The sequence below is a fragment of the Ovis canadensis genome, chromosome 2, assembly GCF_042477335.2.
Source record: "Ovis canadensis isolate MfBH-ARS-UI-01 breed Bighorn chromosome 2, ARS-UI_OviCan_v2, whole genome shotgun sequence".
Lineage (NCBI taxonomy): Eukaryota > Metazoa > Chordata > Mammalia > Artiodactyla > Bovidae > Ovis > Ovis canadensis.
In genome coordinates, this window is record NC_091246.1 from 30,933,343 (window position 1) to 30,947,701 (window position 14,359).

The 14,359-nt window shown below is 43.0% G+C and overlaps 1 protein-coding gene across 3 annotated transcripts in view; it reads left to right on the forward strand.

Moving 5' to 3' along the window:
* The window catches only part of PTCH1 (patched 1), a 62,466-nt gene that overhangs the window by 29,545 nt on the left and 18,562 nt on the right, over window positions 1-14,359 (forward strand). For 2 of the 3 annotated variants that reach the window (XM_069573897.1, XM_069573899.1), the window contains exons 9-16: window positions 106-237; window positions 667-822; window positions 1,492-1,590; window positions 2,076-2,201; window positions 7,684-7,802; window positions 8,420-8,822; window positions 9,244-9,553; window positions 14,037-14,179. In XM_069573897.1, coding sequence (XP_069429998.1) covers window positions 106-237; window positions 667-822; window positions 1,492-1,590; window positions 2,076-2,201; window positions 7,684-7,802; window positions 8,420-8,822; window positions 9,244-9,553; window positions 14,037-14,179 — 1,488 coding nt within the window. The remainder of the gene's footprint in view (window positions 1-105; window positions 238-666; window positions 823-1,491; window positions 1,591-2,075; window positions 2,202-7,683; window positions 7,803-8,419; window positions 8,823-9,243; window positions 9,554-14,036; window positions 14,180-14,359) is intronic. The other variant, XM_069573898.1, reaches the window with a different exon arrangement.

The window sequence follows — 14,359 nt, forward strand, 5'->3', positions numbered from 1 at the left end:
TAGTGGAGGTTAGGCAAAGGGGACATGTCACTTGAAGTCTGTGCTCTTGAAGCTCATTGCAGCTTAAATCCCATCTGGGAATTTGTCCTTGCGTTGTGACCACAGGTGGTTCATCAGAGTGTTGCTCAGAACTCCACTCAGAAGGTGCTTTCCTTTACCACGACAACCCTGGATGACATCCTCAAGTCCTTCTCTGATGTCAGCGTCATCCGAGTGGCCAGCGGCTATTTACTGATGGTAACACACAGTCAATTCACTTCTTCGGGGGAGGAGGGGGTTGGTTTTGTTTTTCAGTTTTTACCTTTTCATGACTGCCCCTGCTTTTTAACTGCTCTTAACACACACGTGCATCCAAGACAGTGAGAGCTCGGCTTCATAACGGTTTAGAAAGTGGTCATGTAAAGCATTTATTACCATTTGCAGTTTGCCCATCTTTGACTTGTATCATTTCGTGTGATGTCTGTAATGTAAATTTTTGTTGTTGTTGAGAGTTAATAAGTTCTACCTTTTGATTTGGGGTGATGGGTGGGGGAAAACATTAGAATCTTTATACATTCTAATGTTTGGCTTTTGTTTTGTGTCTCCCCCTCCCTCTCCCCCCTCCTCCGATTCCCCTTCATTCCTTCACCTCCCCCCCAACCCCTGCCCCAACTGTTCTGCTTGCAGCTTGCCTATGCCTGTTTAACCATGCTGCGCTGGGACTGCTCCAAGTCCCAGGGTGCCGTGGGGCTGGCTGGCGTCCTGTTGGTTGCACTGTCAGTGGCTGCAGGATTGGGCCTGTGCTCATTGATCGGGATTTCCTTTAATGCTGCAACAACTCAGGTACTAAAGGAGCCATCGTCCACTGTTCATTGACAAACACCCCTCTCCAGGCTTGGCCTACTTGGCCTCCTGTGTGTCCGTATCACCTATAGGGTCTTCCAGGCTTTTTTTGCTTGGATGCCCCATTCCTCAGAGAGTGCTGTCTCTAAATAGAACGCTTGACAGTGGGCAGGTCTGAATGGGCTTGTTGATTAGCCAGAGGTGCCTCATCTATCAGTGGAATTTACATTGTGTATTGGAGCAGTGGGTTTTAATCTTGAATGTGCATTAGCATCACCTGGAGGGCTTGTGCAACCTAATTGCTGAGCCCCATCGCCAGAATTTCTAATGCAGCCCATCTAGGGTAGGGGCGGCTAGCCAGCTCCTATCAATGCTGGTCTAGGGCTCACGCTCTGAGAACCACTGCTTTAAATGAGTTAGATTCTGTTTCATTTATTAACTTAAAAAATTATTATACATGGAACTTAGTAATGTACAAGATCTACTATGAGCTACAACTTCTACATATGGGGATTTAACTATCAGATAAAAGTAAGTTTTTCACGAGTTCATGTAAGCTGTCCTTTGGGCAACTACTAGGGGTGCTGGTGGCAATGTTTTAAATGGCTTTAGGATTCTCAGAATTGGACCTCGTTTGTCTAATGTCACTGTGGTGTGTTTCCACTACAGGTTTTGCCATTTCTTGCTCTTGGCGTTGGTGTGGATGATGTCTTTCTTCTGGCGCATGCATTTAGTGAAACGGGACAGAATAAAAGAATTCCTTTTGAGGTAATAGAAAAACAAAAGAAGAAAGCTTTGAGGAGAGCAGAAAGCCCTCTGTTCCTTGAGTGTTTGTCCTTTGCCTTTTCTCAGTCTGGCCCAGTAACTATTTCAGTCCCAAGTCAGAAGATATGTTACTGCCTGTAAATAAGTAAGTTAGAAGAATCTTAGGACACTTGTTCCAGAGTGCACATTTGTTTCTTTGAGTTTTTTGGTCACCTTATTCTCATTTCTCCTTGCCCCTTTTTAATCATATTAAAAATTTACTCAAATCATTATCTTGCAGCATTGTGCTTTGACCATGAACAACACATGCCTATAGATAGATAGGTTTTCAGGGTTGGTGTTAGAAAGGCAGAGATGTCCCCTCACATAAGCATTGTAAAATATTGGTTCTCTTGTTTTGCCACTTATTTGAATTGTTAATTGTTCAGACAACATGTTGTCTGAGGCCCCACCTTGCAGCTCCCAGCACTGTGGTTTCTCTTTCTCAGGACAGGACCGGGGAGTGCCTCAAGCGCACGGGAGCCAGCGTGGCCCTCACCTCCATCAGCAACGTCACAGCCTTCTTCATGGCCGCGTTGATCCCAATTCCCGCTCTGCGGGCGTTCTCCCTGCAGGTGCGTCTCCAGGGACGAGGTCTGTGAGCACTGTGCTCACAGCGAGCCTCCCGCATCTCCTTTTCTCCACTGATGTGCTTACGGTTTTACCACCGTGAATTAAAGAAGCAGGCCAGCGTTTGGGGCTCTCTTTTCTGGGGTGGATGCTTCTTTAAACAGTGATGCTGGCACTCCCTTTGAGACAAAGTTCTCGGGTTCTTTCTTTTCCTTTCAAGCCCTGAGGCTTAGGCATCCTCATAACCGATTGCCTTAGGGAGTTGCCCTTTTCTTTAGAGTTAAATTAAAATGGTACCAGGCCACTCTGTGTGGGACGCCTAGAGGCCCCTGCTGCAGATGAGCAGGAGTTCTTGGATTGGTACCTGGTGCAGCCAGTTCTTAATCACCCTGCTTCTAAATTCTGTGCTTGACTGCCCTCCCCTGTCGGCCACCCTCTCTTGATTTCCCTGAATGAAAGTAGAGAAAGTATTAGTCACTAAGTCTTGTTTTACTCTCTGTGACCCTGTGGACTGTAGTCCGCCAGCTCCTCTGTCCATGGGATTCTCCAGGCAAGAATACTGGAGTGAGTAGCCATGCTCTCCAGGAGATCTTCCTGACCCAGGGATTGAACCTGGGTCTCCTGCATTGCGGGCAGATTCTTTACCTTCTGAGCCACCAGGAAAGCCCTGATTTCCCTAAAGCAACCCCCAACACAAAGCCACTGCACAAAGCAGACTCACTGACATGGGATGAGGTTGCAGTGTAGCCCAGGCTAGGCAAGAACATAAAACAGCGAGAGATGCTTCACCAGGTGAGGAGATATCGGCCAGCCTCTGCCTGGGGGAGCTCCTTGGTCCCTTGATTGCTACCTTTCCTTCCTTGGTTCTGCCCACAGTCTCTCCTGGTCCCTCTTCTCTTTCCTTTTGGTTCCCTACCCCATTCTCAAGCTGCCCCAAAAAACTCAGAATTCCTCTCCCTTTTTTATGCAAGTTTGTCCCTCTTTGTTCTGCTCCTTCCAAACCAGGCCCTTTCACACCTAGAGGCCTCTGAGATATTGTGCCAAGGAGCCATCTGAGTTGTAAGAATGAAGAGTTCCCTCAACTGGGGATGCAGCTATGGTATGGGCATTGCTCTTCAGCTGCTTGAAACTCATGGGACATCCTGAAATTGGTCAACACAGCAGATAAAGAAGGCTACTTGACCAGTTTGTGACATGGTCTTCCTGAAGGATATTATTGAGGTTTTGTGAATTAAATTCGAATTTTAAAGCTTCAGCTGTTGTCCAAGAAAGATTAAAGAAGCAGCGACTTTCCTTTCTCTCTGTGTCTTACAGTGCAATAGTAACTCATAAGATGGCCAGGTTTTTAAAGGAAACATTTTGTTGCCACTTTTTAAACTTTGTTACATCCATCCAGCTTTATTCATGCTGGTTTGCTCCTTTTAATCACCAAAAGGTTCTAAGGATTGTGACCAGGAGATGAAATTGACAAATCATAGATTAGGTTTATATGTGTATTTTTATTAACATACTCAGCTCTGTTATAACCTTCCGATATGAATCTTGTTTCGCTAATCACCTATATAGGACTAAGCAACTAGATGTGGACACTACACTTGTTTAATATTTGGTGTAAAATTTTGTGCCCATCACTATGACCACCAGAACCCCCCAAAGAGAAATACTAAAAAAGGTTCTTTAAGTTTTTATTATAAATACATAAAAAATAGAAGTAGTGAGGAATAAATGAAATCTAAAAGTGGGACCAAAATTTAAGGAAAATGAAAATATATCTAACTGCTCAGTAACACGAAAGGTAAATAACAGATGCCCACTAATTATGAATTTTTTTGGTACAGCTGAAGTTGTAGGATGCCTTTTGCACAGGCATACGTGTATGCAGCATCCGTTGAGAGCCTGCTTTTGTCTTGTATACAGCAGATTCTGGCAATGAGAAATTGCTCTAGAGCCTTTTAACAGTGGGCCCGTCCCTCTTGCCTCTGTCCTTCTCTGCCTGCCTTTTCCCTCGCTGTTCTGGCTGCCTCACACTCCTTCTTTTCTTCTTGTCCCTCTCTTTCATTTTCTCCTGTTCTCTCTCAGTACAAACTGATGATGCATCAAGGCATACTCTCCTTTAATGATATCCTATGGTGTGGTGGTCTGAAAAGCTACATGAGTTTTCCTTACGTCTTTTAGAAAATCCAGTTCACTAAGTTCTCCTAAGGTAAGCACCATACTGAGATGAATTGAATGCTGTTGGTCTTGCACTTCTATTCCAGGGTACTGGAGTATCTAGAAAATTGCATCTACAGCTTCTAGGAATCTTCATTTATTAAAAAATGACCTCCTGTGATACTGGTTCATTCTCTGTTAAAAAAAGGATGGAAAATGTAAGGAAAAAAAGCATGCCATGGTTTTTGCAGTATCCATCAGAAATTTTATGCTTGGTTCCCTTTAAAATGTATTGACGTTTGAAGTCGACCATTATATAATTTCTCTTTCCTTTAGTAACCATGTTAAGTTGAAACTTTGGTTATTCATTTGTATTTTCAGGATGCTATAGGTTAAGCATCTAAAGGGATGTATCCAAAATAGTTCTGTCCAGTAATAAACTGACACTTAGAATTTTTCCCTGTCAAGTTTTTTCAATTGTGTAACCTTGTCAAGATAAATAAATTTTTTTTCCCAAAGAAACCTCTTTGTCAGTCTTTACCATCTGTCCAAATGCCATCTCTATACCAGAAAGCAGTGGCACTGTCTATAATTCTTTTAGAACCAATGCCGTGCACCAGGGTTTTGCTGGTAACTGGTATTTGTTCTTCAATGAAAACTCCTGAAACAGGATGCCTTATTGTTCCAGATGGTAAGAGGGTTTAGATGAGGGCCCCTCTAGGCAGGCCAGTTCCTCTCTGCTCTGCAAGTGTCTCAGTGGGGCCACCCATAGATGCTTTGCAGGGGAATGGGACATTTCCTTTAAGCACAGCAATTAGAATTGATTGATGGTATAAAATCATCCCCTGAAAAGCTGGTATAAAATCAGCTTTTCAGATTTACCTAAAATTTCTTTAACTGCTCTTTGCTCTAGTGGTGACACTCCTCTCTTACTGAGAAATTCTTGCTGGCTGTTTTTACCATTTCGGTGCTCTTTAGAGGATATTGGAGTTCTACTACTTTCTTGTCAGAAAATACCCTGCTTGTGTATTTAATAAGCTGTTGGACAGTAAGCTGAGATGGGAGACCACCTTGGGTTTCTTTCTTCATTGCTCCATTTCCACCACAAAGAGACCGAGCAAGATGCCCATCACATTTCTTAGATGGATGAGGCTGGTATCAGATACATCCCCCATCCACTGCAGAAAGCATCTGTGTTGTTCTGGCCACAACATCTGGGCCACCTGTATACATGTTCGTGTATATGAACTTTTTTCACAGTCTCTGCTCCCATCCCTAGGAACTTGTATTCAAAATGAGATGCCCAGAGTTTCTTACTGTATTATACTCCTGATCTAAGCATGACTGTAATAAAAAGAGAAGCTGAAAGGATCCAACCCCCAAGGTTGAGGTTTCCTGGAAAACCCTTGAGAATCAGACCCATTCTCCCCTCTGTTCTGATTCGTCAGGAATCCTACCCGTGCTGTCCCCACCCCCACCCCCACCCCACTGGTCACCATGTCTGTCCCCAGAGACAGACACATCAAGCCTGAGTCTGAATCCAATTTACTGGGAACCTCAGGTAGGTGGCCTTCCTCTGCACCAATGGTCTTTATTATAACAGGGATGACAGCAATACTAATGTCCGCCTCCTGGTTGCAGCAGGAATCAGATGGATCCTGTGTAACTTAGCTACCTGACCTCCCATTACTCCTGCCCCTTTCTCTGACTCTTAACAGAATTTTAAACTTAGCAGTGCTTCATAGCTCCCAAACTCAGACACCACCTATTGAATTTCCTCCACACATCCTTCCTCCCTGGTTTTCCCAAAATCCCTTTTTGTCTTCTCCATCTCCCAAGAAACCTTTCTTGACCACCCCCATGTGTACCCCCTACTGCTTGCTCCCCCTCCTCTGAGCCACTGTGGAACTCTGGCCTGCTTTTATTACTACATTTATCAGCCTAAACTGTAATTTGTTTCTAGCTGTGTCTTTCCTTGAGAATAGGATTTTTGTCTTATTTATCTTTGTGTCTTCCATACCTAACATGGAGCCCTGACTTTTTAAATTATTTGCCTGTTAGATTAACCCTCTAGTCAAAATAGTGAGTTGCTTGTAACATATTAGACAGGTCTTTAAAATACCTTATCACCGTGGCCTGTTAACATGTTTCATATATTTTGAGTTGATGAGTTTTCAAGGCAAATTAAAAAGAGAGGGATTGGGTCATTTTTAGGAGACTCTTGGTTATTTTTTGGTTTTGTAGACTGGACAGAGTATTAATCACTGAAAAGCATCTCTCCAAAACTTGGGCTTGCATTTCACCTCAAGCATAAATTCAAAAATTACTATCCAAAGACATTTGCGAAGTTCTCTGATATTGTTTCATACCACTTATAATCAAGTTTTCTTTTCTCCCCCTGAGACATTTACCCAGTTTGAGATGGTTTTACAGCTAAGCAGTTCTTTGAAAAACCTCATAAGAGGTTTTATTTTTCAAGCAAATTTCTGATGATTTCTTGGTTGCTTAGCATTCCACTCGCATTTTTTCATTGTGCTCCTTCTTTCCATGCCTTTCTGAATGGGAGAGCCTTTCAACTGTCCTCTGTTGACTTTCCCCTATTAACAGCCCAATTGTATAATTTTTACTAGGTCAGCAGGAGACTTGCCAAAGCACTACAGAATCTAGCCCCATGTTTATTCTAGGTTATGGAGTGACTTTTGAATCTGTACTTATTTATTCTGCACACTAGAGTCACACACAGGAATTTCTGCTTAACTCTCCTTGACCTTTTATGTTACTGTGCTCACACACCCCCCCAGGCTACTCCAGAGGCTATTTGGAATGTGCCTGTTAAAAACCTCAGGGGATGTGTTTGAAATTTTATTTCATGTTTTAAAGGTGACATTTTGATATACTCGATCCACTTCATATATAAAATTTCTAAGTGTAAAACCAGGGCTGAGTGAACTCTTAAGAGCATTCTAAGAAGAAAATGTTTCTTTTTGTCTTAAAGTAAAATGTCAAGTATATTCTTTCTTCTGCCTTTGTCAGTTTGGTTTGGTTAGGTTGCTAGAAGATGTTAGTTTAGTTTAGTTCCTGTGTCTGTACCCCATGGACTCAAGGAATTATTTAGAGATGGAAAGGATCAGAATGATGAGTCCCTCCTATTATAGTCAAATGGTCTGCTAGTGATGGACGAGAAGCAAAGTGATAAATTCCAGCATCTATTTCGGGTTTAAATACTTCAGTGAGAAAGTAGAAGAAGGATGTTGTTTAAAGCATCTTTATTTTTTCAAAGCAGTCCTCTGACTGGGAGGAGATGTGTTAGTAACCTCTACATTTTTTTCCTCCCAGGCGGCTGTAGTAGTGGTATTCAATTTTGCAATGGTTCTGCTGATTTTTCCTGCAATTCTCAGCATGGATTTGTATCGACGTGAGGACAGGAGATTGGATATTTTCTGCTGTTTTACAAGGTACGTTTTCTGTCTGCTGTGGTCTTTATTTGTTGGGAACATAGTGGTAATGTTTAGAGAACTTCTTAGTCTGTGCACTTGGAAGGAAGTATAGTTAATAGTGTGCTGGACACAGGGGAGATGATAGAGGATGCTTTCTCAGGGGGACGTCAGAGTCACAGGATCTGTCCCCTCCCTTGAGCATCCTCAACAGCCCCAAGGTTGTGATACACGTGGTCACTGTTCATCACACACCAATGTTGCTGATCGTTGGGAGTGTGTGTTGTATCCCTATGGGCAGAACAATGGTTTAAAATGACCATCTGGAAAAAATATCACCCTTTGGGTGGTTTGCTTTTTGAGTCTTTTTTTAAAGGAATTCTGCATTAAAGAGGTTCATCAGCTTGTAACTTGATTTTTGTCAGCCAGATTCAGGATCAACCATCCATTTGGCCTCCTTTGACTTACTTATGTCTCTGTCCAGATAGATAAACCAGATGATGTTTGTAGAGTTCAGTGATAACATTTTGTTCCTAAATCAGAACTGTGTAAAGTAGGTAGTATCAGTCATTGGCAAAAATGAAGGCATTGTTTCCTTGTTTCAGTATCCCACCACAATATAATCCCCCCTCTTTCAGCCCCTGTGTCAGCAGAGTGATTCAGGTTGAACCCCAGGCCTACACAGAGACTCACGATAACACCCGCTACAGCCCCCCACCCCCCTACAGCAGCCACAGCTTCGCCCATGAAACCCAGATCACCATGCAGTCCACGGTGCAGCTTCGCACAGAGTATGACCCCCACACGCACGTGTACTACACCACTGCCGAGCCACGCTCCGAGATCTCCGTGCAGCCCGTCACCATGGCTCAGGACACACTCAGCTGCCAGAGCCCCGAGAGCACCAGCTCCACAAGGGACCTGCTCTCCCAGTTCTCTGACTCCAGCCTCCACTGCCTTGAGCCCCCCTGCACCAGGTGGACACTCTCATCTTTTGCTGAGAAGCACTATGCTCCTTTCCTCTTAAAACCAAAAGCCAAGGTAATTACCAAAACAGAAGACTCTGTTCTTCAAAAAATAACAAAGCAGGCGCCTTTGAAATTCATTAGATTGCTTCTTCAGATGTGATATATTTCAGGCCTCCTAACGAGTCAGCCCATTTAAAGCTGGAGGCCATTTTAATGAGCTCATCTTCTACAGGCATGAATCTCTATGTGGCCAATGTTTCTTTCAAATTTACATCAACTCCTTGCATTTTTAACATTTTATTCTTTGTGAGCTTGTTTTAAAATGCATTTACCATGATTTTCTGTTTTTATTGCTCTGGAAAAATGACCCCTACATGCTATTTCCAGGCAGTATTATGGTAAGAGTGAGGTATACACCAAACAGCTCATCTTTGTCAAGAGAGAGTCGGTTATGTTCCTCTGGGTCTGATCTCGGGCCCCTTATTTTGTTGCAGGTCGTGGTGATCTTCCTTTTCCTGGGCCTGCTGGGGGTCAGCCTTTATGGGACCACCCGAGTGCGTGATGGGCTGGATCTTACAGACATTGTGCCTCGGGAAACTAGAGAATATGACTTTATTGCTGCACAGTTCAAATACTTTTCTTTCTACAACATGTATATAGTCACTCAGAAAGCAGATTACCCGAATATCCAGCACTTACTTTATGACCTTCATAAGAGTTTCAGTAATGTGAAGTATGTCATGCTGGAAGAAAATAAACAGCTTCCCAAAATGTGGCTGCACTACTTCAGAGACTGGCTCCAAGGTAAGATGCTGCTGGAGGGCACTCATCCTTTGTGAACATTCACCCTTTGGTCTTTGGTGTGTTCGATATCCACAGGTTCTCTTTGTTCACTTTACTCAAGTGTTAGATTATAATGTAACACTGACATGTTTCATTAAGTTCTAAGGATTGCTTAAAATTCTTATATAGACTCTGGGGCAGCTCCCAAATCTGGTTTTTACCTGTAAAACAATGCGAACAATTCAGATAGCCAATTCAGAAATTTCTAGGCTGACTCGCTGCCAGATCATAGCTTACTACACCAGTAGTTTGCATCATTGGAGAATATAATTTAAAATTCCGTATTTCGACCATCTCTTGACTTGGCATATGAGATAAACTTAAATGCTCAATTGCATCTGATAGTATATCATAAATAATCAATTCTGCTTCAAAATGTCTTTCTTTACTTCTTACCTTGTCCTTAAAAACATTTCTAGGAAATAGTAGTAAACTGGAGAGAAAGAGGGCCTAAATTTGCTCCTGTTGACTGAATATGAATGTATTCAGTAATTCTAAGAACATCTGTTCATTTATTATGTGTTGACACATGCAAAGTGAAGTGGAGAATCAAGATAATTATACACACAATTCAAGTAAAAATATTCTTACTGAAAAACCCAAATAATTATGGCCCCAACATTTTTTGGCTTAAGTTATCCAAATGATTGTCTTAATTTCCCACTTAATTAGGCTTGTTTAAATACAGATTTAAATGCCTTTTTTGGTCTTAAGTCAATACACTTGTATGTAAAGATTAAGCAGCCAGTTTCCCTGTGAGTTTGCCTGAAATGGTAAACAATGTGAATTCCATTGAAAATTGTTCAATACGGATTCTAGCCTTGACTCGTGTTCCCAGAATTTTGTTCTTACGTGTATATCAGATTTGACCTCTTTTTCAGGAAGGCAAAGAGGACTACATGACATTAATGGTGTTTTTTAACATGCTCATGAGATTAATTTAAATTTGTTCCAGGTCTTATTTTGTACAGTAGTATGGGAGGCGGTGGGTTTTTGGGTTTTTTTTTTGTTTTTTGGGGGGGGGGTTTCGGATAATGAATCAAAAGAGGACCCAGAAAGTTGAGAGATTCCCTGCTTTTCATTTTTCCCCCTTTGGCCAAAGACATGCAAATAACTTGCCACAAATAACAAAGAGATCTGCAGAGCACTGCCAGTATCTGAGCGAAGAAGGGTTATTGTGGAATTGATTCCAGTGTCTTTGGCCATTCCTTTGGATGCTCAGTATGGCATGTTAGGCGGAGCTTGGGAAGGGGGCAGCAGGGCATTGTCTCCAGGCAGTGCAGAAAGCTAACCTTTCTATAGCGTATTATAAATTATCCACATGCTTTCATCCCTTTAAAGACCTAAAACATTTGGACTTGAGAATCTTTTTAAAAGGTGCGCTTGAATCCTATTTTCATTGCTAAGTGAACAACACCCATCTAGACCAAGTAAGATCCATTCATGGTCCCTGATCTGGGTCCTAGCCAGACCAGATCTCTGCCTCTGACTCTGCCAAGGTCCAGCGGAGCATTGTACAAAGAAGGCCAGATACTGGGACAACCAGCTGCCTAGATGCTTTATGGGCCTTTTGTGTGGTTGATTTGGTCTTTGAACATTTATTTCCTCCAAGGAAGTAGTTGTCCTTGAATTAGCTTCCCTTCAGAACATTTTGGGTAGTTATAAGTAATGGGACCCTCATTAGAAAACCATGTCATCCCATCAGTCTTTAGCAACATTCTAGCAGTCTTTTTAAGGGAGGAGGGGTTTACTCATAAAAATATATAATTGAAATACAGAAAGTATCTCAAATGTCACCTTTAAACATATATGCAAATGAGGTGGCCTTAGTGATAAAATCATATTGTACACATGGTATTTGTTTATATTTCACACTGAATTACACAAATAAAATTTAGATTAACATTTTCTTTTTAAGCTCTTGTATCAGAGAAAAATTGGCAATAGGGATAACTCAAAACTTCACACTAGGAAATAATTTCTTGTATAAAATATTTTAAATGAAAAAGTTCTAGCCAAAATTTCATGTTTTGCTATAAAATAAGTGAAACATCACAGTTCTTTCTTGCAGGGCATGTGTTGGAATATAAAGAGTTAGCCAAGGGAAGAAGCAAATTCCTGTTCCTTATTTTGTGTCAAGATTGTATAATGTGTGTGCACTTAGGCCAAAACTTATTACTTGAGTTTTTTGATAATTAGTTAGAAAATAATATACTAATTATGAAAGAACTTAGCTTTTCTGTGAAGTCAGTGATTATTTCTCATTCATCCTGAAGCCCCAGTAGAGTGAATGGCGAGTAGGGGCCAGCAGCGTCACTGATGAGTTGAACTAAATAGCCAGTGGGGGTGACCTCCCCAAATCAAATCCTTTCTTTGTCTCACTCGAAAGTGTCTTCGGAGTATAAATACCCGACAACCGCACTCAGATTTTGGGGGCCCCCTGTTTGCCACTTTATATCATTGGTGCCCATGTTAGCTCTGCTCTCTTATTCTTGAGGCTCCAACAAATGCTTCCTGGGCACTGCAGTGCATTCAGGGCAGTTCAGAGCATCTGTGGTTCAAGCCAACTCTGGAAGAGGCTGCCTCTTCAAAGGTTAACTCCAGCACTTAGCTGCTGTGTGACTTTGCTTATGTCACTTCACCATCCTAAGCCTCAGTTTTCTCATCTGTAAAATAATACTAGCAGGCTGAAAAACTCATGAGGTTTTAAGAATTAAATGAGAGGTAATCAGTGTAAAATGCTTAGACAGCCCTGCACTCACTATAAGCCTGAGCTGCTCCTCAGGATTAGCAGGTCAAGAGGAAAGGGTTAAAGTGCCATGGAAGCCACAAAGTGATGAAAATTCTATTATGGTGAGGAAACCAGAACAGGCCTCTTTTCTGGGGGGTTCTGCGGTAGAGGTGGTTTTTTTCTCTCCTGTTTGTTTTTTTCAAAAACCAAAAAAAAAAAAAAAGGCTTTAGGTAATAAAATAACATCTGTTCAATAGTGAGGGTTGTGTGCATGCCTCGCTATGAAAAACAGTCTGTGTGCAAGGGGAGCACAGCCGTTCCCGGTGGTCTCCCCACCCAGCCTTGCAGCCGCTCCACACTCCCCAAACAGGGCCTCCTTTCACCAGGGAGCCTGCGGGCCTCATCCCCAAATTGTTCCTGTGAAAACAATGCCCACAGCAGAGGTTTAGAGAAGATCAGACAGAGGGGGACAGAGAGCGCGCGAGAGGGTCTGTGCTTTGCTCGTCCCTCAACTTCAACCCCCATTTTGAACACAAAAAACAGAACCAGTTCTGTGTGTTGGGAGGAGTGGGGGGCAGGTGACTTTGAAGTGACTGAAGACCCTCCCTCCGTTCCTACTGACCACGTCTAACCTGTACATGTGCAGCTTGTTCAAAAGATGTGGCTGCTTAGGGGCTGGGACTCTGGAGTTCTACGTGGGAGGTGATTTGGGGGTGCAGGGCAATGAAAGGGGTGAGGGTGTCAGCGGAGACTGTGTGTGAGCCAGCAGTTGCTCAGCGCCTAAGGCCGGGTCACCAGAGCCCTGTTTTCTCTTCCAGCACGCTTATCTCTTTACAGCTGTAGCCAAACCGTCAGGTCTGTAATGATGGTTTTGATTACAGAGGCCAAGCGCAGCTGTGTGTGGTGGGCTGGTGGGCTCGCCCATCCCCCAAGCCCACAAAGCTCTTTCCTTCCCCCTCCCCGGCCTTGCGGTTTGTCATCTGTTCTCACAGAGCCCCCTTGTATTGGCCTGTGGCTTCCTGTTCTCAATCTGATCCAAATTTACCCTGTGAGGTATTTCCCTGCACACACACGCACACAAGCTCCGTCCTCCCCCTCCTTCACACCCCCTCTTCAAGGAAGGGTGGCAAAGAGGAAGAGAACAGTCGAGAGTGAATAGGTGTTGGCTGTGATCTTTACACAACCTGGCAGCCGATCCCACAGCTTGTGTTAGCTCCACAAGTCGAACAGATGGAACAAATTGACAGAATCATGTTCACTCACCCTGGGCTGGAGAAGCAACTCAGTTGCTGTTTGAAGTTGGGGGTTTGAATGTGTTTTTCCTGCTCTGAATGGAATTTCTGGTTGTATTGAAGAACCCATGGCTTAGTACCTAATGTGTCACAAAACAGTGTTTCAGCCTAGTGTATCTTCTTCACCCAGCTTTCTCTTGCTTTCTTGTGATCTGGGGGAGAAGAGGGGGAAGTTTTGGGTTAAAACGTGTATTTGTTTCCTAGAAATGATTATCCCCTCCCTTCTGCCTTTTGAAGCAGTGATTATCAGCATCCTGAAGTTCATTCACGAAACACGAGTATCGTGTGAAATCAAGAATAAGCAGAATACAGGGTGCTTGGAGTTGATGGCAAACACTCCCCTGTCGTCAGTCCACCCCATTAGGCCCAGGATCAATCTGGTTAAGAGTTATAATATATTACACACATTTGCCTTTTCTAGGACTTCAGGATGCATTTGACAGTGACTGGGAAACCGGGAAAATCATGCCAAACAATTACAAAAATGGATCAGATGATGGGGTCCTTGCCTACAAACTCCTGGTACAAACCGGCAGCCGTGACAAGCCCATTGACATCAGTCAGGTACTCTCACTGCCTTATACCTTGGGAGCTTCAGAGAGAGTTGTTGAGCAGGGCTTTGGGACTTGTTATCCCACTGGATAATTGTGTAGGTGCGGGCAAACCAGAGTGCCTCACCTTGCTCATCTGTTGAATGGGGACAAGTGTGTTACTTATCTTCAGAGCAGTTGTCAGAACAAAGTA